Here is a 26,245-nt window from a genome sequence, read left to right on the forward strand (position 1 = left end):
CTTGTCAACCTTAATCGCATGTTCCAAAATGAGTAATGGAAATCACTCATCAGGAATATTACATACTCGTATGTGACTTATATATGTAATATGTTTAAATAAATAAATAAATTCAGTAAATGTTTTTGAAGGAGTTTCTAAAATAATCCAAAATGATTCATTGGGTGTAATTTGAGGTGTTATTCGCAAGAGAATTTTACAGTAAAAATTTGAAGCAGACCTATTTTATATACAATGCATACTACATACTATTTTTTAAGTAAAATGCAATGCCGACAAATTCAGCCACTGGCCATCTCTGGCATAGAAGCCACAAGAATATAAATGATTAGATTTTAAACCAACCGAGTGTATTTTGCAAAACAAAATGCATTTTAGTGCCATCTTTGTAGTCACGAAATAAAAATATATTATATCTTTATAAAATTGATTAACATTGTTTTCACCACTTTTTTTTATTAACACAATTTAACCTACCGGTTTCGACAATACCTTGTCATCATCAGGGTTTATTTTAAATCAAAACATAACATTAAAAACATTGAAATACTCTCACCAAAAACTTCCACACACTCCATAAAAATGTGTAGAAAACAGTATGCGTGCGTACTGTTTTTTGGGTGATTCCATTAGTTGTTATTTGGGGTTGCTATGCAATGAATAATAAAAATGACATTTAGGTTTTTTATGGAGTGTGTGAAAGTTTTTGGTGAGAGTATTTTAATGTTTTTAATGTTTTTGATTTAAAATAAACCCTTATGATGACAAGGTATTGTCATAACCGGTGGGTTAAATTGTATTAGTTAAAAAAGTGGTGAAAACAAAGTTAATTAATATTATAAAGATATTATAAAATGTGCCACAAAGTATCTGCGGAAAACATTCAAGAAAAAAATATAAGTATAAAAAATCGTATTTTTAACCCTTTCATGTGTTTTAAAAGAGACATTAATATCCGAATAGTGAATAAAAATTAAAATATATTTTTTGTTTAATGTTTTATTAAATAAATTATACAAAAGTTGTGTAACAATCGGTATTGAATTTTAAACAATCGCATATTGCTCATAGAGTAATTCTCGTACTTTAAAATATTCTTCTGTCAGGCAGCCTTCGAGCGAAACATTTCCATTGTCATGCTGAAAAAAAATAAAGGTCTTTGTTACTATGATTAATACTTTAAAGAAAATGAAGGCATGGAAATATACAAAACAATACCCAGAATGAGGAAAATAAAATTGAATCTACGATCCAAGTTTTGAAGTTGAACAATACTAAATATGTACCGCTATACCAATCAAATCCATTTGGTTCTGTATATCTGCAGACTTGTAATGCACAGCATTTAGTCCACTAGCTAAATATGCAGAAATTTGATGAGTCTCATTATTTTTTGCTTAAAATGTGACTAATGAATAGCTGTCACTTTTTGGTTACCTCATTAGGATGATATTGGTTACCGTAGGTTACTTGAACTTTGATGTGTTACTTGAGCCCAGTACAATAAAAATATTTACATCTGTATTTTGTCTACAATAGTGAATATATCAACATAATTCATTGTTTTCCTGACAGGTGACACTTATGGTCACGATACGTAGAACAGGGCTACTTGAACTTTGATGTGTTAAGTCCAGTACAGTAAAAATAGTTACATCTGTATTTGGTCTACAATAGTGAACATATCGACATAATTCATTGTTTTCCTGACAGGTGACGATACTTGTCACAATACGTTCATTATTGTAGACCAAATACAGATTTAAATAATTTTTTCGTAATAGGCTTAAGTAACACATCAAAGTTCAAGTAGCCCCGTTCTACGGTATTTATTTTTCCGGTTTATACTTCTTTCCAGCTTAAGTTTTTGATGTCAAATTATCAAATATATAAAGAGCTAGAAATATTGATTAAATTATAGATAAAAAAACTTATTTTTTACCACTTGAGTACTCTAATGGCAAAAAACAAGTGTTTTATTTATAATGTAAACATATCTTACTACAAAGCATCTCAACCAGTGGCGTGCACAGAGTTTTTAATCAAGGTAGGCAGTAGGGTTGGGTAAGGATGAGGCATAGTAACTACTGGTCGTGTTTCTATATGGAACGAGAGTAATGCAGGGTAGGCACTGCTTTTCTGCCTACATAGAATGCACACCTCTGGTCTCAATATAGATGAAGAAGAATATGGAGGTCTGGGTATTCACAGGGTTTATGATCTGTCATGTTGCCAGGCTGACTTAAGTGATCACTTTATACACAAGTAACACTAACCATTCTAGTCATGATTGACAAAAAATGTATATCTATTATTTACTAAAATTTTTATTTTTTCATTCAAACCCTTATCCGCACGACCAATGGTGCATAGGGCACTGCATCATATAAACGCAGTGTTATCTTGATCGTTAACACATGAAAGAAAGCCTTTCGCTTCCGGTACTAAAAATAGTTGAATTTATTTATTTGTAAATATTATTGCATTCCATCCTCCTCTTGGATGTGAAGGAGGCGAGGAGTGTATCTCAGGACAGAAGAGTGTGGCGTTCCATCCTCTCTGCCTACCCCTGCGGGGAAACGGCGTGATGGTAGTAGTAGTAGTAGTAGTAAATATTATTGACAAATCGTAAATTTAACAACGCATACACAGTGACACTAACTGCCGCCAAATTCCACCGGAGTTATCGTTGGTATAATATCAGCAGCGCTTTTGGCAAAGTATACCAGATTCGATATATCGATTCTCAGCACTCTAACGGTTAATGAGCAAAGACTTACCCTTCTTATGGCAAGAGTGCCATTACAGCACCACAAAACTCCGCCGGTAAACTCAGAGCTGATGTTTGACTTGGACAAGACTTGCTTGAAGTTTGACAACTTCAGATCGTTGATGAAGGAGGCCTGATGTGGCTGGTGCTCCGATACAGGAAGAGGTTCCAGAGTGAATATTTGCTCATCCTCAGGTTTTTCTGAAACAAAATTAAAATGGACAAAATTTAGACAAAAGACTAATATTGTTGACATTTTTCGTTGAAAATATATTGTATTTATTGTTTCGGCATTCACTTTGTGGTAAGACATGATGAAATTGTTAAAGAAAATCACTTGTTTTTTACCACTAGAGTTTATTTTATTATGACTAGTTTCAGAAGCTATACTTCCAATTTTAGGTCTAAATACTGTATTTAAACACTAAAACCACACCTCAGTTTATTTTACTGTTTTTACCACAAATTTTAACTTAAAACAAAGTTTGTATGAAGTGTTTTATTTCATAGTGAATGAAATAAAACATTTACAACATTTCGAGTGTATCCAAATACTTTTTCACAAATCTGGATTATCTTCAATTCTAGTAGTTATTTTTCATATTACTTTTTGACATCTCATCAAAGATGAAGAAGAAACACACGTGTGTAAAGTGATCACTTAAACCAGCCGGTCGTCATGACGGTCGTCAGCCCCGTAAATGCCCAGACTTCCCTATTCTTCTTCATCTTTGATGAGATGTCAAAAAATAATATGATAAATAACTCCTATAATTGGAGATAATTCAGATTTGTGAACAAATATTTGGACACACTCAAATGTTGTATATAGGTTTCCTTGTGTAAAAAAATATTCAAGACATGAAACATTTGTTTTTACAAGAAAATATGTTAGTTATTGCATTAAATATGATAAAGAAAAAAAAAACTCACTCGCCAGATACAGTTCTGTCCGCAGAAACTCACTCCTGGATGGGTTAATTTTTTGTTCATGATATATAATAGTAAAAACACATACCTTTTTCGGTTTCCTCTCCCGTTTCACTGGGAACGGGTTCAGATTCCCGGACCCCGATGATTCCGCTGAGCCAAGCAATCTCCGTTCCGGCACTACCTTTCTGCCAAACTAACCCAGAAACCAGGGCATCAGTCAACCGAACCTAAACAAAATAACAATAAATATTTTAATAAAATTACAAGTTTATAATTTTTTCCACTTTTATTTAATTTTACCAGTGACCGGGTTTCGTCATTATCGACATAATCAGACTAGTGGCCACTTGAATCAAACCACAAAAACCTTAAATCTAATAACATGAAAATAACAGGCAGTGTCAAAAGTCTGCGTAATCGGAGGGCATGTATGACTCGATGCATGGATGTGAAGGAGGCGAGGAGTATATGTCAAAACAGAAGAGTGGCGTTCCATCCTTTCTGGCTACCCCTGCGGGGAAACGGCGTGATGGTAGTAGTAGTAGTAATAGTGAAAATAACAAAAAAAATTCAACACACTGAGTGAAATAAATTAATTGATTGGTTAACAAGTTTTGCTTTATAAATTTTAAGAACTTTGATCCGTATAAATACTAATTTCAATGTTAGTTTGTTCAGAATCTTACATTTCCTCAAGTTATTCACTGAGGCAGACTGGTGGCCACCCAAATCAAAACACAAAAACCTTAAATCGGCCAAAATCTGTGTATTTTTCAGAATAAGTTATGTATTAAAATAGTATTCATAAATGTACGCGAGAAGAACAAAGAGACACAGTTCATCGACTTTTATTTTGTTTATAATATTGTCCCCACCACATGTAACTACTTTAAAATCGTATATAAGGGGTGGCAGACAAATTTTTGTGTGCTCAGATTAAATAATATTCAAAATGTGTATACGTCGCGCTCGCTCTGTTTTTATACTGGTGTTGCTTTGTTCTTCTCGCCTTAATAAGTTTTGTAATTTTCAATATATTTGTGACCCTATGTTCTTATAACTTTGTGATTTTTTAATAAATAAAAGATTGTCTTCATTTGCGCGTTTCCATCTTCCTCATCACAAGTGTTCCAGTACCGTTAGCAGTAACAACATTAAAACATCAAACAATTTCTAACAAATCACGTGAAACAAATAAATTGTTGAGTAGGTTTTACAATATGATTTTAAATTTCGATATGCATAAATACAAATGTAAATGTTAGTTTATTCAAAACATTAATTCTCCTCAAGTAATTCATTAATTGCTTTGAAAATTTTACACAACATTGCATTTGAATTCATGTGTTTTTTTTTAGAAACAGCTTTTTCTACCGCTATGGCAGCGTTATTTATTGAACACAACAGTAATGTAAAGTAATACATGCAATAATAAACATTGCTCATGGCAGGTAGGGTGCTTCTTGATAGTTGATGTCACTTTACTGGTATTTTGATTATTTTCGATTGCATTATTGTTTCAGGTATTTTTATTTATTTTTAATGCCTTATAAGTGTTGTGAAATGAAACATATTTGAAATGTGTGCTTTGAATTTTCTTTTACAATCACTTAAACCAGCCAAATGCCAAGTCGTAAGCCCCGGAAAGATCAGACCTCTATCTTCTTTTGCATAAAAACGAGAGATGCTTTGCCTCAGTTGAGACACTTATATATTGATACATATTGCTCACTGCTTTCAAGAGTGTCATAGATAAAAAAAACTTGATTTTTCAGGAGAACGTTTTTAAAGTTTAAAAATATAATACAATGTATTATATTTTTAAACTTTAATAAATATCAAGCCACCTATTGAACTTTTTACTGTGCAACAGATCTTTTTAGGTAAAACCTGAAGGTTTTTTTCTCCATTTGAAAAATATTTAGTATATTTAAACAAATAATTAAACAATACCTTTTCTTCAAAATGCAAAAACAACACTTTCTGCCCTGTAGCAAGTAAATATTAAGTTTAAAATATGCCGCTTTTGCTGGGATATAGTACATTTTCTGGGCATTCCGAAAACATGCACAACTGAAAATTGACGATTTTTGATTTATGACGTTTTCGAAAGGAGTGAGCGATATATCATCTGAAGATTGAATTATCAAATGTCTGATATAATAAATAATAATCATAAATGTTACTATTTCAATTACCTGGTAAATGTGTGATTCGGTAGTGGCGTCTACGGTTTCCCCTTTATGGGGTGTGAATACTTTGTTGCACCCTTCGTTGATACAATGTGCTCTGAAAATGTGAATGGCTTGTAGAAATATGTAAAAATCAACTAGTCAATAATGCATGGGTATAAAAACATTAAGATTTTTTATTTTATCCTTTATCTGCACCTGACGGTGCATAGGGACGTCACATTGTTGCTGTGTTATCTTGATTGTCAATCACATGAAGGCAAATTGATCAGTTGTTTGCTTAAGATACCAGTCCAATATGATATATTAATAAATATTAGAGAGAATAATAACTAACATTTAATTAATAAAAATCATCCGCCTCCATAGTATAATGGTCAGTACAGTTGGCTGCCGTTCTGGAACTCCCGGATTCGATTGCCAGGGGGGAGTCAAATAAATATGAATGATTTTTTCACTCTAATATTTATTCAATATTACTCTGGACTGGTACCTGAAGCGGAGGGCTGATCACCTTTCCTTCATGTATTAATGATTAAGATAACACTGCATTTATATGATGCAGTGCCCTATGCATCATTAGGGTGCGGATAAGGGTGTGAAGAAGAAGAATAATTAATAAAAGCTGCACGACCTAACAAAGATACAGGCAAATTGAATTATCTTATAGATCAAGGTCTGGAAGTTGTCCTACCTGGGGCATGTGCTAAAAGGAGAGAAGCACAAGCTATTGCAGTTAATTATGAAACGCATAATACATAGAGGGTTAACAAGGTATGGGCAGAAGACAGATCTCCTGGCTCCGGAATATACGAGATCGGACGCAGATCATGACCGTTATGGAGCTGTTTAAAGCTGCCCAAGACAAGGACATTTACTCTCAAGTGATAGTCGACGTCAGGGGGACCAAACATGACACGCAAAGAAGAAAAATATAAATAATTTCAAAATTATTAATCAGATAAAAAATTTTATCAAGTTGCTTCTGTAGTGTAGTGATCAGAACATTTGGCTGCCTTGCTGGAGGTCCCAGAGAGGTCAAAATTAAAATATTCTAATATAATAGATTTATATTATCTACTGACACTTCGTGATGGAATTGCCTTTTTAATTTATTATTAGATTAAAACCAATATTTTTAGCTTTTCCACTTTTTTATTTGACCAGCGACCGGGTTTCGTCGTTACCGACATCATCAGACTGGTCTGATGATGTCGGTAACGACGAAACCCGGTCGCTGGTCAAATAAAAAAGTGGAAAAGCTTAAAATATTGGTTTTAATCTAATAATAAATTATTCTAATATTCTGATATTTATTACAGGATCCTGCGAGTTTCATGGCATGATCGGGTCACCAACCTAGAGGTCCTCCGACGGATGAACACCAATAAGGAACTCCTACTAACCATCAAGCAGAGAAAGCTTATGTGCTTCGGACACGTCATGAGAAATGAAAAATATCGTCTTCTCCACCTAATCATGCAAGGAAAGATTGAGGGGCGAAGAACTCAAGGACGCCGAAGGACATCATGGCTGAAAAACCTACGACAATGGTTTGGCAGAAGCACCAAATCTCTGTTCCGAGCTGCAGCATCTAAAGTAAAGATAGCCATGATGATCGCCGATCTTCGTTAGAAGTGGCACAAAAAGAAGAAGAAGAATATTTATTAATATTATTCTGGACCGGTACCTGAAGTGTAAGAGTGATCATTGTAAGGTTACTTGTGATTAGTATACGACCCTTATAAGTGTACTGATCATGAAAAAACTGCCCGACAATAATGTGTTAATAAATATGTACCTAAGTGTGTTGACTGATTTGGCGTCACCTCGCAAACAAATGACATTCCTGGCTTTCAGCTGTGAAACTATCTTCAAGAGAGACTCTCCATCAGACCTTCCCTCAAAGTCAATGTACTGGATGGAAGCCTTGACGACAACCTGTTTCTTGTACTCCACACACTTGGTAGGAATTTCAAACTTCTCTTCTGCATTAAAAAAACAATATAGCAATCATTAGTAACAAATTTTCAGAAAACAATGAACGAAAACAAATAGTGTCACCTAAGGTACTGAATTCTTACTGTATGCACCTTATGCCTTTGTGGCACAAAGATACAAAGTAAAAAACATCCATCATAAATAGAAGTTACATTTAAATTTTAAAAAAGACATGTTTTGTACAAACAGTGGAACCCCAGAAATCCAAACGAGATTTTGAGAAAAACATTTCTATAATTTTTTTTTAAAAACTCAGATTTAAAAACACATTTATTTTTACATAAAATTATTATACATGTAACCTTATTTTGTGTAAATACATATTATTGAAAAATTAATAACGTACACGGTATACAGTCTGTCTGTACCAATACTTCTACTCAAGAACTATAATATTAGAATGAAATGTAAAAAGTTGCAAATAATGTATACATACCTTAAAAGCAACGTCATTTAGTACTTCATTAACATAAGACTTGAATGAATAAGAAAAAAACAAAAAAGGATTATAATTTCTTTGGCTAATCCGAACTTTTCCAAATCCCACAGCCTTTATTAGTTCGTATTTCCGGGGTTTTACTGCACATATATGCAAAAATCTACAATATTTTATATTTTTTACCATTTTGGTATAAATCAACAATAACAACATAAAAAGTTTTAAAAAATTACCAATTTCTTCAACTTTTTTCACGGGAGGCGGTGCTGGTTTTTCAACTTCTCCGTCTACATCCATTACTTCAGCAAGTCTATAATCTTCCAACTAAAAATGAGACATTTTATCAATAGTTTTTCTAACAGTTAAATAAATAATAGCATAGTTTATTGTTTTGGTATTCTAGTTGTGGATATGATTAAATTTTATTCATCTATGGGTTTAAATAAAAATTGTATTCAAACCCTTAGATGGAAGCCTCTGTAGCGACCGAAACTAGTTATAACAATATAATACTCAAATGGTAAAAAAACAAGTGTTTTATTTATAATTTATAAATATGTAATAAAAACAAAAATGTCAGAACAGATGGTTATCAAGCACTTAACTCCACATAACCAAAGCACAAATCATACTATAAAGTGTAGTACGTAATATGTAAGTAGCATATACAGTGATGCCTTCCACTGTATGTAATACACATAAATAAACTCTAGTAAGTTTAACTGAAATAGTTACTGACCCTAATAATTTCTCCGTATTCATCGCTCTTTGTTTTTTCTTCATAGAATGGGAACATCGCATGTTGCTTTTTATTTGACTTGAAGAAACCAGTGTGCTTCTGAACATCATTCTTTACGATGATATCGTGTTTCCCAGTGATGACAGACATTTCGATTTCCTCATCTGACTCTGAATCAGAACTCAGACCTATTTCTATTTCCCTGTTAGTAAAAAAAAACAATTCGTAAGTTAAAGAGAAGAACAAAAAAATTAACAAAAAAGATATTTCACTATGAAATTAGGCCAACTGTCATTAACCAAAGAAACACAACCTCAACTAAAAGCAAATTGTAAAGCGGAGATTAAACAATTTTATACAAATATTTTTTTTATTATTTTGTTTACTAAAAAAACATGCATTCTATGATAATTAAACAACCAATATATTCAGAACGGTTGAGAGTCTGATAAAATCGATGAGTATGTATGAGAAGATGCATGAATATGGAAGAGGCGAACAATGTTTGCAACGACAGAGTAGTGCAACGTTATATTCTCTCTATGGTTGTTCTAACATTGATTCTACATTGTATTTCTTTTGATATGGTCCAAATAATATCCCACTTTCCTTATCATTCATGTATTAATCAAAATCAAACCCTTGCCCGCACCCCAATGGTGCATATGTTATCTTGATCGTTAACACATGAAGAAAAGGTGATCAGCCCTCCGCTTCAGGTACCAGTCTATACCAGGTATATTTGAGTGAAAAAATCACCTATATTTATTTGATCCCCTCCCTGGGAATCAAACTCGGGACCTCCAGAATGGTAGCCGAGCGTGCTGACCATTACACTACGAAGGAGGACAAATTCATCCATGTATAATACCACTTAAAAACTCTACTTTACAACTACAACTTTTGGAAAAACTGTAGATTACAATTGACCTAACGCTGGAATGGTTATTCCACAAAATGAATGATGAATGAAAAGGAGTGTTATATTACCATACCACAAAGTGAACAATGCTTTCAGTACACAAAATACAGATAATGTTTTATTGAAAAAACCTGATCATTTGCTGCAAATATTTTACGGAATTTTAAGACAATTAAAATGTAGATTACATGGTATAAAATATGTATAATTACTTTTTTATCTCCTCGTGTACTTTTTGGTGTCTTTTGAATTCATCCAGTTCGGCTCCTTCCAATTTCACTCGCTTTTTAATGAGAATATCCAAGGTCCTATTCCCCCCATTGTCTATTAAATCTCTAGCCAGTGTTCCGGGAGATGTCCTGTAATTAACAAAGGTTGCTGCCATGTAGCGGGTTAACATTATGTTAGAAATATGCCGCTTTTGCTGGAATATAGTACATTTTTTGGGCATTCCGAAAACATGCACAACTGAAAATTGACAATTTTTGATATATGACGTTGTTGAAAGGAGTGAGTGACATGTTAAGTCTGCCTGATGTCGACTATCACTTGAGATTATTCTTGTCTTGGGCAGCTCTAAACAGTGCTTTGACGATTCTGATCCCTGTCCAATCTCGTTTATTCTGGAGCCAGGAGATCCGTCTTCTGCCCACACCTTCTATGTTGTCTTTTTTGCATTTATTTCTTGTCTAATATTAATTTTGATTTCTTACTTGATTGTGAGGACTATGCTGTTTTGCGGCTGTGCTGACCACGCAAGGAACAGATCCCTGGCGAAGCCAGACTCCAAATCGGGACAGCTGGCCAGGACGACCTTGGGTCCCGTAATCTTGTGGACTTCGCTGGCGCTGTAACAGAGCTGGAGGTGACGCAGTTGGAACGGATTGCTGCGGGCACCTTCAAAACTTCGCATCAACTTGTCGCTCATCCATTCAATCTGAAAATCAGGAGGAAATTATTAGAGAACAAAAAGGATAGAACAAAAAAAAGGATTTGATAGTAGGTAATAATTACCACATTGTAATAAAAATTAATAAACCACAAAGTAAAAAAAATAGATGGTGTTTGTTCAGTGTTTAAATGCAAATTATTATTACTGTCATGATAAAAAAATGAATGAATTTTATATCAATTTAACAGTTTTACTGACACATTTTTGCAGTGAAAATTCAAATAATGTACGAATCGGAAATAATTACAAGATAAAATAAATATACTTGTATGACATTAAACATTGTTTGGTTAAATGTAAAATTTACCATGAACAGGACAAATAAAATGCAAATTATTATTACTGTCATGATAAAAAAATGAATGAATTTTATATAAATTTAACAGTTTTACTGACACATTTTTGCAGTGAAAATTCAAATAATGTACGAATCGGAAATAATTACAAGATAAAATAAATATACTTGTATGACATTAAACATTGTTTGGTTAAATGTAAAATTTACCATGAACAGGACAGTTTTTGTTTAAAATTAAAAATAAAATAAGAATTCTTAGAGAATGCAACGGACATTCACTTAGTGAAATACTTCAGGGTAATTTGGTGTAAGAATTGCGACACCATTTAGTACAATTTATATTGAATTTATTCCAGTCACGTTAGCCAGTGAAGATCTCGGAGGTATTGTGAGATGTTGGGGAATTTCGACACCCCTGTGATGAGTCTTGCTACTACAATGAAGACAGATTGTAGTATTTTCATTTGTCTGATTGGTATTTTGGAAGACTTGTGTAGATTCTGTAGCAATACGCATTGTTTTTATGTAGACGTACGCATTGTTTTTACGTATTTTATAATTAAAAAATCTTTATGGCTATAAAGTGTATTATTTTAAATGATAATGGGAGATCAGGACTAAGACAAGGATTGCCATTGGCATTTCCAGCAGTAAAAAGCAAAATATTTACTTGTGACTTGGCGAACTCCACGACGTTATACCCAACGTTGCTGACAAGAACTAGGGAGTACGCTATCAACCCCGACTCTTTGTTCCTCCAGAGCTGATCCAACATGTGTGCCAACTCCAGCACTCTTCCTGCCGTGTCCACAGCCACCAGCACCGACCCGCCTTCCCTCATGGTCGTCAGGATTGTTGCTATTGGATGAAAAGTCGATTTATTAAAACAGTTTTTCGACTGTTATTTCCGAATTAAAAATAAGGCTATTTAACAGATTTACGTAAATGAAATTTGATCTATGGTATTCTATTTTTTTTTTAATATTTTTTTCCGGATTGAATATTATAAATGTGTTATTCATACATAAAGAGTCTATGGTAAAAAAATACATATTTATCGAAGAAAATATATTTTGATCTCCTTAATCCGATCCCCTTGACTGCTTGGTAAAAAGCGAGGATGCACCACTACACCAATAGAATGTGTTTCAACCCTTTGCGTGATGAATTTTAATGAAGATTTTATTTAGAAAAGGGAGAATTTTTTTTATTATTTCTTATAATGAAATAATGCATTATTGCAAGACATTCAATAACAAGTTTTTATGTTTTTATTGAATGTTTAAACTAAGAGAGTTTTGAAAACTGATATTAGATACACAAAGGTTTTCCATCTAGTATGTATTTCTAACCCATAATTCCATCATGATCTACTACTACCCCTTTACTATGGTAAAATTAGTTTGTTTTTTCGCCAGGGCGCCCGTACCAGCTACAGACAGATCTGCAAAGGTCTACTTTTTATTGTATTTCCCAAAAAGTCTTTTATGCTCGTATGTGGTACGGGAAAATCAGCCAAAGGTTAAACACCACTTATACTAAAACAATCAAAAACTTATATAGAATCTAGTCTTTTAAAATGAACAATATTAAATAATTAGATATCACACTTACTCATCAACTTTTCATCTCTCATCCTCCTTCTGGCTTGTTGGTACGTAGCATTCAGAGCATCGGTGATAAGTACAGTCGGCCTGAGCAGTTTATCCAAATCACAGCCGTTGAGATGTCGTTCTTTCTTGTGGTTGAAATCTGTTGCGTACACAATATCTTCCTCCCCTTCCTTCACAATCTTCCAAATGGTTCCTCCAATCATGTGACCGGCGGGTAATGGTGTTATAGTCAACCCCAATCCTTTTCCTGAAACAAAATAACAAAATGTTATTTTACAACAATTATAATGGATATTTTTTTAATTTATGTATGATAATTTTTTATCGATATCCACACTGATGTTGCATAGATGTCAACCTGATCATTATTTATATAAAGGCAAAGTGATCAGTCCTACGTTTTAGATTCTCGAAAACAGGAGTGGAATATGTATACTTCAATATCTCAGAATTAAAACATTTTTTTAAATGCAAAAACCTCTACAGCATTAATGCCAAAGAAAGTAATTTTACACAAAATATATTTTATCTGATATCTTAACATAGATGAAAAGATTGTATTGATGGGAATGTATGTCTGGAACATTGAATTTGTTTGAATATTTGAACTGTTCTCAAAAATAGGTATAAAAGATCCAAATTAATTTTTCAATTGTTTCTTCAAATTTATTGTAACACGTGTTTCAATGCAATCCACATCATTTTCAACACCGTATGTGAACTTTATTTACTAGGTAAATACAACTAATAAAATTTATTGTAACACGTGTTTCAATGCAATCCACATCATTTTCAAACACCGTATGTGAACTTTGAATTTGTCTGAATATTTGCAAAAATAAGTATCAAAAATCCAAATTCTATTTTCAAGTATTTCTTACCAAGAGATATAGAAGTTTTGACAGAAAACAGCATAATAACACATAAAAGTGAATAATTATCCCTTTGCAAATTTTCTGCATAGTAAATAACATCACGAAACTCGCCTCTTAGCATCAGCATTGTACCATTCATCGATTATAATATTCAAACTCAATACATAATAAGATTATTTTTTTAGAAAATAAGTATTGCGACTGTAAATACCTTTTAGCGATACGCTTTGATTGTATTTCAACTGCTCCATTTTATCAAATGCAGAATCGACATCATCCAGCGTGAACAGGTCAAAGTTCTCCATGTTGTGGCGGGATTGGTACAGGTCATACATGAACATCTGTCCCATTTTATAAACTGGCAGGGTGGCGTATATTGGACAACTCAAGCCCAGCTTACCCACAGCATAGGGGAGGGCTCCCAGATGTAACGGGTCGGGGTAGGAGAGCAACACCGCATCGATACTGTTCACATATCTGGAGTAAAAGAAGACCGATATTTATTTATTTAAACTTCATGTACAGAATAGAAATAAATACATTGGCGGGCTATAAATTGGGCGGGTATTATACATTTTTAAACGATAAATTACCCAAAATTTTTTAAGGATAAAATAGTGTCAAACAAATTTTTTTATGAATATATTATTAGAAATAAGGATAAAATAAGACTGCCATTGTTGAAAAAAACCGAGTCACAAAATTGTTTCATGTATAAGGGTTTGAAAATGAATGAGATGCCTAAATGTATGAAGAATGAAAAGAGTCTGAAAGATTTTAATAATAAATATTTTCTTTACTGTAAGAAGATGTAAATATATATACATGATGTAAATTAAGTGTAAATAATAGTTTATATTAGAGTAATATAGGTTAACTAAGGAAATTAAAAATTAAAAATGAAAAAAAAACAGTTTCTTCCAACCATCCAAAAACAGACTAGTGATATTGGTCAAAATGTTTAGTACCATATATCGCTGTTTGCAATCAGAGGGTAGATAGTACTTGAACATTGTAAAAAACATAAATTACAAATTGATGATAATAAGGAGGCAAAGTAAAAGGGTAGTTCAGGGAAGGAAGTGGCGGGAACAACTAAGGGAGGAGGTTTGATGGACAGTTAGGATTCTAATGATAGATAGTAATGTCTCAGATGTTTCTTAAAAAGTTATTACATATCATGTGATTCTCTATGCTCCATGTATCAATCAAGACCTGTTTTGACGAAGGTGAATTAATGGCAGAAAAAAAGATAAAAAGAAAGCTTACCTTTTCAACTCTTTGATAATTTCCATATTAAATTTTTCATCCCAACCGCAATCCAGCAAAAACCTAAACTCATCAACTTGGAGGATATAACACGGCGGGGACTCATCCATAGCTCCAGAAATAGCGTGTAATTTGATAATGGACGTCATTTTTGAGTCAGTTGTAAAACAGAATATAAAGAATCTTCGAAATGTTTAGACCACAACCTATAAAATCGTCGATCGTAAAAGCGGTACCATTTGTAGTAAAAAATTAAAATATATAAACTGGACCAGACGGGTAAATTTTTAGAGAATTTTTACATGTTTACGGGTTTTCTATCTACTCTTATCTGGTAATCACAAATCAGGACAACGTCAACAACGATAGCACGAAAACACAACGCGCAACCGGCAACAAATTTTGACAGCTGAGTTTGGTTGAGTTGCTTTTATCTATGGTTTTCTAATAGACATAAATATAGTCAATTTTAACTTACATTTGTAAGTTCCTACCTTATTAGTGAACATGAAATAATCCGACATCTTATACCTAGGAGGATAATATAATTTTTGTCCCATACGTGTTACAAACATAGAAATAATTTTAATCTGATGCAAATTTCATATTCAAATATCCTGGTTGGCTCGGAAGATTTTTGAAACGACTAACACGTTTTGGCGTCGAATGGGTAAAGTTTTACTACTACTATTACTACTACCATCACGCCGTTTCCCCGCAGGGGTAGGCAGAGAGGATGGAATGCCACACTCTTCTGTCCTGACATACACTCCTCGCCTCCTTCACATCCATACATCTAGTCATACATGCCCTCCGATTAAAATTGATTGAGTAAAGTTTTCACAAAGAAAATTCGATTTTGTTTGGTCAGGTTTAGATTTTGATTTTAACATTTTATTTTTCACCTAGCGAATGTTATTCGAACTTGCCTAGAAAATTTTGCATCCATTCTTAGCTTTTCTGACAATGCTGATATTATTTTTGCAAAGATTGTAATAGATGTCACTTGTCGTCGTAAATACTGTCCTAAGGTTGGTATTCAATTTGTTTTTTTTTATAGTTGAGTCGTTTATATTTAGTTTAACTGCCAGTACATGTTTTTGATGTCTAATTTTGAAAACTCTCAGGAAATATTAATTAAAAGAGTTTTTTTCACTAAATCCCCTCTAGAAAAGACATGGAAATTTTATAGTTATCTCAATCATCGATTTATTCTATAAAATGTAGAACGCCAAAATTGTAACGTATCTTTAAACTCCAAAATAAAAATACAGGGCGCAAAATAATATAATTTTTGCAAATATCAATTATATTTGATATTTGTGAACTAGATAACAAAAATCCAAATAAAGATTTCAATCTTTTTTTCTGGTCCAAATAAATTCCATGACTCAATTTTTTTTATTGTTAAAAAGAAATTCAATAACAAAATTGGATGATCAGTTTTGCGCCACCCGTTATAAGCTCCTATCACCCTTTTTTGAGGGTCAACAACGGATTGGATTTGTGAAACAAATTCTTTCTATCGATAAGGTGGTTTCGTCCAAAGTAGTTTTTGAAAAAATGTTAGTAACCGCTTTTATGATGAAATAAGAGTTGTCTTAAAATAATTCGAACAGTTACGCATTTCGAACAGTTATTTTTTTAAACAGTTATTAGAAACCGATTTTTTTGGACCTATAGTTGCATTTAAAAAATAACCATTAAATCTTATCGTTATCACGATTCCATTTCAAAATCTTGTTTAAATAAATGAACATGCTTTACTAGGTTTTTAAACAAAAATGATTTCAAATCGTGCTGGTAAAAATATACGTCCAAAATGAAATGTTTTTATGTTTCTGAACAATTACATGAAAAACGTGTCCGAACTGCTGATGTTATTTAAACTTAGCTTTAGCATCTTATGTACACGGTTAACCGGTTGAGATATGAGAAATTATTTTAATTTTGGTCTTAGAGAGTTGAAAATCTAAACCGTATCAGAGATCAGAGCTGAGGGGGAAAAATGCAGTGCTGATTTCGCTGCGGCAACAAGATCACAATCTAAAAAGATTTTCCCTGTATGAATTTTAAAAACTTATTGGGGTTGCCAAGTTAGAGTTAGAGTTGGATAAGCACTTAACAGCAATGGGTGGGTTCGATTTCTGTGAGAGAAACTTATTTAAAATGTGTTTTATTTATATTTTGTATATTAAAAGCATTCTTGACTTTGTGGTATGGTAATATAACACTCTCCTTATCATTCATCGTTCACTTTGTGGTATTACACAAAGTGAACGACGAATGAAAAGGATAGTGTTATGTTTTTATATAGTTCCACTATTCATAAAAATCATTAATTTTTGGTTTTTAATAAGTTCATACTTTTAATATTGAGAATTCACTAATTACTCCAATTTTTTTGGTAATCTTAAATGAAGCTATCAACAAATACTAGTAGAGGCTGTATTCAGATATCTTTGATTTACAATATCTTAATTAATGGAGTGCAATATATTTGTTAGGAAAAATGTAAAAAGTTAGGAAGCTCAGGATGAAAAATATTACAGCTACATGTACGGGCAAAGAAACAGAGAAAGAATAGTAGGTAGGACAAGGAGAAAAGAAGTGATAACTAGGATACTCGGGGTTGTTTATCAGTACTCTTACAGCTGCGAAATCGCCGGATGTCGTAATGTGCACACGAGAAAAAAATAATTCAATACTAAAATAAAAGATTTAATATAAAAAAACTGTGTTTTATTTTTATAATTTCGTTGGTAGTCTGTTTCTAGCGATTTTCTTTCAGACTTTACATTATTATCTTTAATTTCACGAAACGACTCGTTGGCATGGGAACGGCCATCAGCCGAACACAATAATATTATTTCGAACAAATGTGTGCTTTAATTTCAGGAGCCGCAATATGGCGGCTCGGCGGTATTATTTCTCATGACGCAGGATGTGATTCTCCCCCTCGGGCCGCCACTGAACAAATGTACACCAGAACGAGGACTTAAACGATTCTGCCATTAAACGTGAAAGCCCTGGTGGGACACAGAAGCACAGTGGCGTGGCAGTGCCTCAAACGTTGCGATTAAATTTTTCAAATGTAGTGGTCCTTTTGAGGGGGGGTAGTTCAATGCGGGACATATAACTGAAAAAGTAAGAGATCCTGCATAATAATTATGTGGAATGCGAGAGTAAGGGACTATTCTCTAAGGTGTACAATATTTTATTTATCTATGTTTTTAAGTATTAATTTTTCATTATACACATACTTACTGATCGAAAAGTACAATAATGTATCCTCACTGAGTTTCCCGTGCCGAGGGCACATTTTACGTTACTCAATAGTTTGAATTTTCACCTGTCGATGAAAACATCTGTAGTTCTCAAAACTAGTCGAGTTTACATTGATAAACTTAAATGTGGTTTTATACAATAATTTAAATTTCACATCCAAACATGATATCATTGACCTAAATTAATATGTTTTAAAGTATAAAAACAATTATTTTAGTTTAAGTAAAACAATCAGAATTCATGCGTAAGTTTTTATGCGTACGATTCTATTAAAAATAAAAACCTAGGTACCTACCTTCTATTATTTGAACGCATAGTTCAAGGAATTCCACGAAAACATTCAAGGAATACAATAAACCATTGAAACATTATAATTGTATTTTCATCTCAATCGTCAATTTTTTCTATAAATTTTAAAACACCAAAAAATAAACGTTTTTCCCTAAACTCCAAAATAATAAAAAAATATATGACACTCTCTTAATCATTCATCGTTCACTTTGTGTAATACCACTTTAAAATGGTATTATACAAATAAAGTTGTATTACACAAAGTGAACGATGAATGATAAGGAAAGTGTTATATTACAATACCACAAAGTTAACAATGCTTTAAATATTTAAAAAAATATATGCGACCATTACCCTTTTTTGGTTGAACAATTTGTGAATCGCACGAAGGTTTTTATGCTTTCAATTCTAATAAATAAACTGAGTATCTACTGTCATTTGAACGCAGACTAACATTAAAACATTGAAGTAATACAATAAACCGTTAGAAGTGTTAAAATAAACTTAAGCCATGACTTCAGGGAGATAAGTTTTGTTAAAAATGATTCTCCTACGCCACTGTTCGGTAAACCACAGAATGTAGATATATACGGGAAAATATTTCAGTTGTAGATTATATATATGGTAACATGCTCGTATATATAGCAATATTGAAGAGATTCTTAACTATTTCCTACAAATAAACTTTTGTAATTAGTACGCATACGTACGTTTTCTGAATTTTCAGGAACAAAATTGAGCGAAACTATCTCGTTTGAAACATGTGCTACGAACAGGAACATTCAACGTAAGGGCTGGTAATAACCCCAACCAACTCTATAATCTTCAATTATAGGAGAAAATATGTAACTCCACTTAACGCTAATAGGTAGGATTACATGCAAACAAATGTATGTTGAGTGCTATCGGTAAATATACAAACAATGTCGTTTGATATTTTACATTAAATAATACAAAGTGGTTAATTCCCTAATGTAATCGTGAATCGCGGTAAGAATAAAGCAACATTATTTAATACGCATGGAAGCTCAATTTCTTTGCAATGTTTATATAAAATATGTATTAAGTTCGCAAAGAAATTATATAAGTGTTGCTAAAAACAAAATAACTCAAATGATCTTGACTATTTTTTCTCGGTCTTACTCTGTTCCTTCTTCCAAGTAAATTTGCAACGTAAAATTGTTTCATCGTTCTCTCCTCAACCATTTGTTCCACATGTCTAAACCATCTGAACACACCTTTCTTATTTTATCAATGATGCTTAATTCAGCTTTGCATTTTTTCTTATTGTAACTGAATCGAAACGACGACGAAATGTGACCCCTCAAACGAATGTGCGGCAAAACGATGTGTGATAGATGTTCAAATAGTCGAACATCAATCATACATCGTTTTGCCACACATTCGTTTGAGGGGTCACATTTCGTCTGGATTCAGCCTACTTTCATCCTTCGTTTGCCGCCAACTTCACGCTTCACTTCCATACATTATGGTTGGAACCAGGACTCCGTTTTGTACTGCCAGTTTAGCTGTCGGGGATGGGTTTTTATTTGCTATAATTTAAATATTTTAAGTATAATTATGGAATTGTGCAAAATAAACGCCAAGTCAATAAATAAGAAGAATATCTGTTTTTGTAGGGAAAGAAATCCATTTTTATTTATTTATGTTATTATTTACAATCGATGTTAGAAAGGTTTATCAAAGTCGTCGATTGTACGTGTAATTATTCCATCTCAAATATCTGGTTTGTAGGTTTTTAAACAACAACAAACAAATAATTTTTTGGTGCTTATATCTCCCTATTTTGAACTTGTATTTGAAAACCGTTTTCCTCGTCCTACCCTCAACGAACTTCGACACCAATTATTTTAATCTTAATACTACTTAAGAAGCGGGATAAGATAAGTCGAGAACGAACATAGGTTTGATTATTCGAGGCTTCGATAATGTATGCTATGTACGTAGTATATGTAATACGAGTATATTGTATCAAAATCGCAAGGAAATGAATACGTTCGTTATCTTGGTGTATAAAATATTGAGTTTTTCCTGCAACATTACAAAAGCGAAGAAGGGGAAGAAATCATATTTTGCGAGGAAATATATTCAGAGAAGAGGGGTGTCAAAAAAAAACAGGAAAAATTTTAGAATTATAAATGAAATTATTATTCTAATCTTTGTTCCCAAATCTGAGTTTGCCTACTCAGGCGTTATTTATATTGACATATCATCTATATGAAGAAAAAAATGGATGTTGGGATATTCACAGAGCTTACGACCAGCTGGCTTAAGTAATTACTTTACATAGGCTGGTTTAAGTAATCACTTTACACACGTGCATTCACACACGTGCATTCTACCCATGATTGGCAACTACACTACTCAAATTTCGGATGTTTTATTCATGCTTCATTTGACACCTTTTTCACATGCTAGTTCTTGGCACCATCTATGGTTGAGTTTATGAATTGAGAGAAATATATATTTTATTCCGGTTTAATTAAATTTTTGACAATACTTCTGGATATTAAACCGACAGTCAGTTTCATATCCAGAATTAATAATTTAGAAATATAAACCATATACTATACTAATTTGTAATATTTCCCCAGGGCTTGTGTTACAGTGGCCTTATCTTTGTAGTTTAGTTAAATTAAAAATCATTTCCGTTTACCAAAAATAATTGAATCCTTGTTGTATCATTCAAACATGTTAAAGCATTATTTATACATACTTTTGTTATTTTTTATTATTTTTAATATTCTTAACGTTTTTTTTTACCTCACCCGATATCGTATGGTCGTAAGTTGTAAGATATCTTGTAAAATTGTAGTTATTTGTAATAATGTCTCGGGTTGGAAGCAAAATTGCGGGAGGCAGGTAGTAAGGGATGGATGGAAGGTTGCTGTGGGTTGGGTGATGTGGGAACAAAGCTTTTAATGGCGCATGAAGCTTGCAACAGTCGATGCAAGAATTATATTAAACGTTCCTGAAACCGTGGCGAAGAAAGCTCGAGTGAATGAATTGTTTTCTTTGTATTTCGGAGAAAAGAATTCAAAATAGAACTTTTCGTATTTCCTTCATGATATCCATTTCAGAATACTTTAGTATATGGTGAGTTGTACGATCAAGTTACCTGAAAGATATTACATTATATGTATGATGATTGCTGGATGATTGTCATACTTAGATGATGGCTTTATCTGTATCTAGAATAGAAGAATTTAAGGAATCATTAAATATTTGAATCATCCTGTTTACAATATAATACCTACTTTTTCGTTGTGAATTCTTTATTATCAAACTGAAGGTAAAGGTTGAAAAACTACGATCTACATTGTTACAAAATTAGGACTCGATTAACTGAAATATTTACAAAAAGCAGATAATCATTGAGTAAAAAACATTTGTTTCATTCATGACATTAACTGTATACTATTGGCATAGTTTCAATCTGCTAAATGTTCATTATGAATAAACATATGTATGTTTATTTGAAAAAAAAACTTTGAACCTCAATGTTTAATGAATTTTTGGCAGATAGTAACTTTGGCATTAGTATAAAGTTAAAGTAATGAATGAAACAAATGTTTTTTAAGAAATGGTATATTGATTATGTAATTAAATATACAGATATAATTATATTATTTAAATTGCAAAAAAAGTAAGAGAGACACCATACAAATATCATAAGACTATGTAATTGTCCCCAAATTAGTTGTGCATAAAACTCATGGGAATATTAGAATATTATCACTTGTTTATACCTAAAATATATGCATCTTAAATAATAATAAAAAAAATTACCACAAAAATGATTGACAAAATTGAATATTTGACTTGTGGGGGTTATTCATCGCATTGTTGATAAAAAAAATAGATTAATGATTTTTAAATATTTTTTAAACTATAAATATTTTTTGTTGTCGTTCAAATACGAGTTTCAAATGAGCTTGTAATATTTTCATAAAGTTTTTTTTTCAACATATTTTAACAATATTTTATAATATCAATGCTAAAATATATAAATAGCACTTTTTTCGATATCGGCGAACAATTCCATATTTGCTTCTGACACCCTCGTATCGACATACACAAAACTTTTCAACAAAAATCGTTAATCAAATATTTTTCCGTGCGATGAAGTTCATCCGACTTATTCAACATTATCTTCTTGAATATTCTGTAATCGAGTGTCTGCGATTTATTCAAATAATTCTAACACATGTTTTGACATTTTCGAGTGCCGTAATAATAAAGTATTTTATCAGATATGAATATTATCATTAATCATCATCCTCGCCTGTAAAAGTGTTTGGCTGATAAACTCAGATGTTAGACGAGGGTTGATTTTATCAAGATAAATAAAATAAAACATCATTTAACCTTTCATCATTTTAATTTATATTTTCAACGACTTAACACAATATTTAAGAAATATGATCCAGTTTTTGTTTGGTTTTCAAGTGTAAGTTCATCGGTTTTAGCCTACAAAGGTTTTCAATAACTGTATTTAATACTTAATCTTTTGATCTATTTTCCTTATTTTTTTAAAATCTTTTGTCTGTCTCTGTGGTGTTATTGTAAGCGTATTTAGCTGCCGTGTTGGAAGTCCCGTGTTCAATTCCAAGGTGGGTGATAATAAATATTGATGATTTTACAATCTCATATTTATTTAATGTTACATAAGTAATAAACCAGATGAAGAAAAATATGAAAGTCTGGATGTATTTGTTTATATTTTATATATTTCAGCCTTATGGCTTATGACCTAAATACCATGACTTCCATATTCTTCTTCATCTATGTTAAAATGTCAAAATGGTAACTTTAGATACTAATTTTTTTATTCGGTTTAGAAAAATTACGGAAATATACTGACTCAGAGAACGCATACTTCATATATTTTTGAAAATTTTTATTAATTTTTCTATTTCATACATTTCCAGACTTCCATATTCTTCTTCATCTTTGATGAGATGTTAAAAAATAATAAGAAAAATAACTTCTATAATTGGAGATAATCTAGATTTGTGAACAAGTATTTGGACACACTCAAAATGTTGTACTTCATATAACTGGTTTATTAAGTGGGTAACACACAGGGGCGTGCATTCCATATGGGCAGAAAAGCAGTGCCTATCCTAACTTACCTGCGTGACATATAAACACGCAACCAGTACCCACCCTACCTTACTAAGTACTACCTATCTTACCTTACTACTTACTTCTACTGCCTAGCCTAGTCAGTAATACGTAATACCTATCTTACCTTTTTAACTACCTGTACTCCCAACCCTAATTAATTATCTGTGCACGCCACTGGTAACACAATAAAGGGTTTACATGGATAAAAATACGATACCATTTTTATTAAACTAATAATATTCATTTAAACTTAAAGTGGATTTTTTTCTAGGAATATTTTTAGAAGTTCTGAAGTTAGCTGAATCCAACAAACAAACATTCAAAAGTTCTAGTCATTATAATAAAATAAAAAAGTTTTTTAATGTCACGTATCGTTGAGTAATTTTCCCTTGTAGTAGAATCAGAAATAACGATTAAATTTACGACTTGAGATATTCATTAAGTACTTTCCCATTTAATTAACGAGATAATGTATTTTCTTATCAAAACATACAAATATACGTAAGTATGTCTATCTCGAACATTTACTGACAGCAATATGAATTTGAATAACAGACTTATTTTTTATTTAATTTTTCCCTGGACTGGTCACTTAAGCGCAGGAGTGATCACCTCGCCTTCATGATGCAGTGCCCTATGCACCATTGGGTGCGGATAATGTTAGACAATTTGACCAATTATTTTATTCACAACATTTTGAGTGTCTCTTAATAACTTTGGACGCAATGATAGTAATTTGAATGTGAATAACGCTGGAGTCATGTATCGTTTGATTGCGAAAGCTTTTATAAAGTAGAGACCGTTTTTTATTAAGATGTATGCAATATCCTAGTATGCAATTTTATGCATCATATAATTTTGAACAATTATCTTATGTACAACATTTTGAGTGTGTCTAAAGTATTTGGAGACACTCAAAATATTGCAATGTGTTTCATTCTCTAGATGAAATATACGAAGTAGATCAAAAGCTACAATGTGTAAAGGTAATTTAAGCAATGGATACAACCAAATTACATAAATTTCGTTTCCATTATTTTTCCATTTAAATACGATCAGAGCAGGAACGATTTCAATCTTTTTATGAATAATTCATATTCTACGAGTATTATACCATCACTTATTTTATGATTAGTACCGAAGTTTTGAACGTTTTTAGTTTTTTTATAACCTTAAAAAACATTTTGTACAACGTAAAAAAATATTTCCTTATGGAATTTGTGGTAGCTAATCATTATTATAAAGGTAAATAAACAAAGATCGGTAAAGTAATTTATTATAAGGAATATATATTTATTGTTAGGAATGGGGCCATGGACAAGAGCCAAGAGATCTGGTCCAACGGCTCAGGGATGAAAAACCAATAGGACCTGATCATGGGGTACTCGCGAAAATTCACCACAGAAGTTCTAAAGCTTAGCAAAAAACAAAAAACCAAAAGGATCCTAACCAGGACTTTGACAGGACACTGCAGATTGAGGAAACACATGACGAAAATTGGACTTCATGACTCCCCAGTATGCAGATTTTGTATGGAGGATAACGAAACGCCAATCCACGTTCTCTATAATTATGACGCACTTGCTCGCAAATGAAGTCACATTCTTAGAGGACCTCTACTGGACTCCGAGAAGGTGAAGCTCTTACCACCAAGACAAGTCGTGAGTTACATGACTCACGTAGGTCTTGGGAGTGAGCTGTGATACAGAGGGAGGTCACAATAGACATAATATGGTCGCAGTGACATAAGGGACGCAAGATCCCTTGACCTCTAAAAAAAATAGTTATGAATAGGAGCAGAAGAAGAATGAGCGAAAACCTGGCATGACCAAGTATTTCAAATACCTGAAAGTGGTCAGTTGGAATAATCGTCGGGTATGTATGAGAAAATACATGAATGTGTAAGAAGCGAAGATTGTTTGCAAAGACAGATTGGTGTGTCGATCTGATCTCTCTGCCTACCCCTGTGGAAGTAGCATGATTATAAGTTTGTTAGTTTTAGTCATGTATTGTGATGCGTGTTTCGATGCAATCCGCATCGTGATCAAATATATTTTTGATAATGATGCGTAATGCATCGAAATACGTGTCACAATGGATTATAAGAAATATTAATATAGTAAAAAATTTAATATTAAATTGCATATGGAAAAATATTACTACATATTGGCTGCCAAATCAATTAAGACCTAATATACGATAAATCGCAACTTTATTTTTTCAAAGCCCAGGTAATTAATTTTTTTCTCAAAACACCGTTTTACATTGCTAAAAATAGTTTTTCTTCGAAATAAATATAATGATTTGAAAATGAAATGAATTGGTTTTGAAAAGAAAAGAGTAATTGAAAGTAAACGAGTTATTTTTAAATATCCATTAAAAAAAAATAAAAAAATAAAACATTAAAAAAAGCGTATAGAGACGTCTAACCCTTAGCACGGCCGCACGCGTTGTGATTTGAACGCTCGAGATCTCAGACATAATGAAAATATTGAACGACCCAAAATCACCT

At 32.4% G+C, this 26,245-nt stretch overlaps 1 protein-coding gene across 1 annotated transcript; it reads right to left on the bottom strand.

Annotated features, from left to right (window-relative positions):
* Window positions 1-986: 986 nt before the first annotated feature.
* Window positions 987-15,414, bottom strand: LOC148302096 (putative cleavage and polyadenylation specificity factor subunit 2). The gene is made up of 13 exons (XM_088272170.1): window positions 15,004-15,414; window positions 13,946-14,211; window positions 12,861-13,106; window positions 11,917-12,104; window positions 10,710-10,933; window positions 10,209-10,355; window positions 9,075-9,276; window positions 8,569-8,659; window positions 7,697-7,883; window positions 5,902-5,992; window positions 3,789-3,930; window positions 2,781-2,971; window positions 987-1,139 (listed from the first exon to the last, which is right to left on the bottom strand). The coding sequence occupies exons 1-13, from the start codon at window positions 15,150-15,152 to the stop codon at window positions 1,047-1,049; spliced, it is 2,217 nt and encodes a 738-aa protein (XP_088128296.1). The 5' UTR covers window positions 15,153-15,414; the 3' UTR covers window positions 987-1,046.
* Window positions 15,415-26,245: the final 10,831 nt, after the last annotated feature.

The sequence above is a fragment of the Brachycentrus maculatus genome, unplaced genomic scaffold, assembly GCF_059751285.1.
Source record: "Brachycentrus maculatus isolate JH-2025_06_01 unplaced genomic scaffold, ASM5975128v1 h1tg000479l, whole genome shotgun sequence".
Classification (NCBI taxonomy): domain Eukaryota; kingdom Metazoa; phylum Arthropoda; class Insecta; order Trichoptera; family Brachycentridae; genus Brachycentrus; species Brachycentrus maculatus.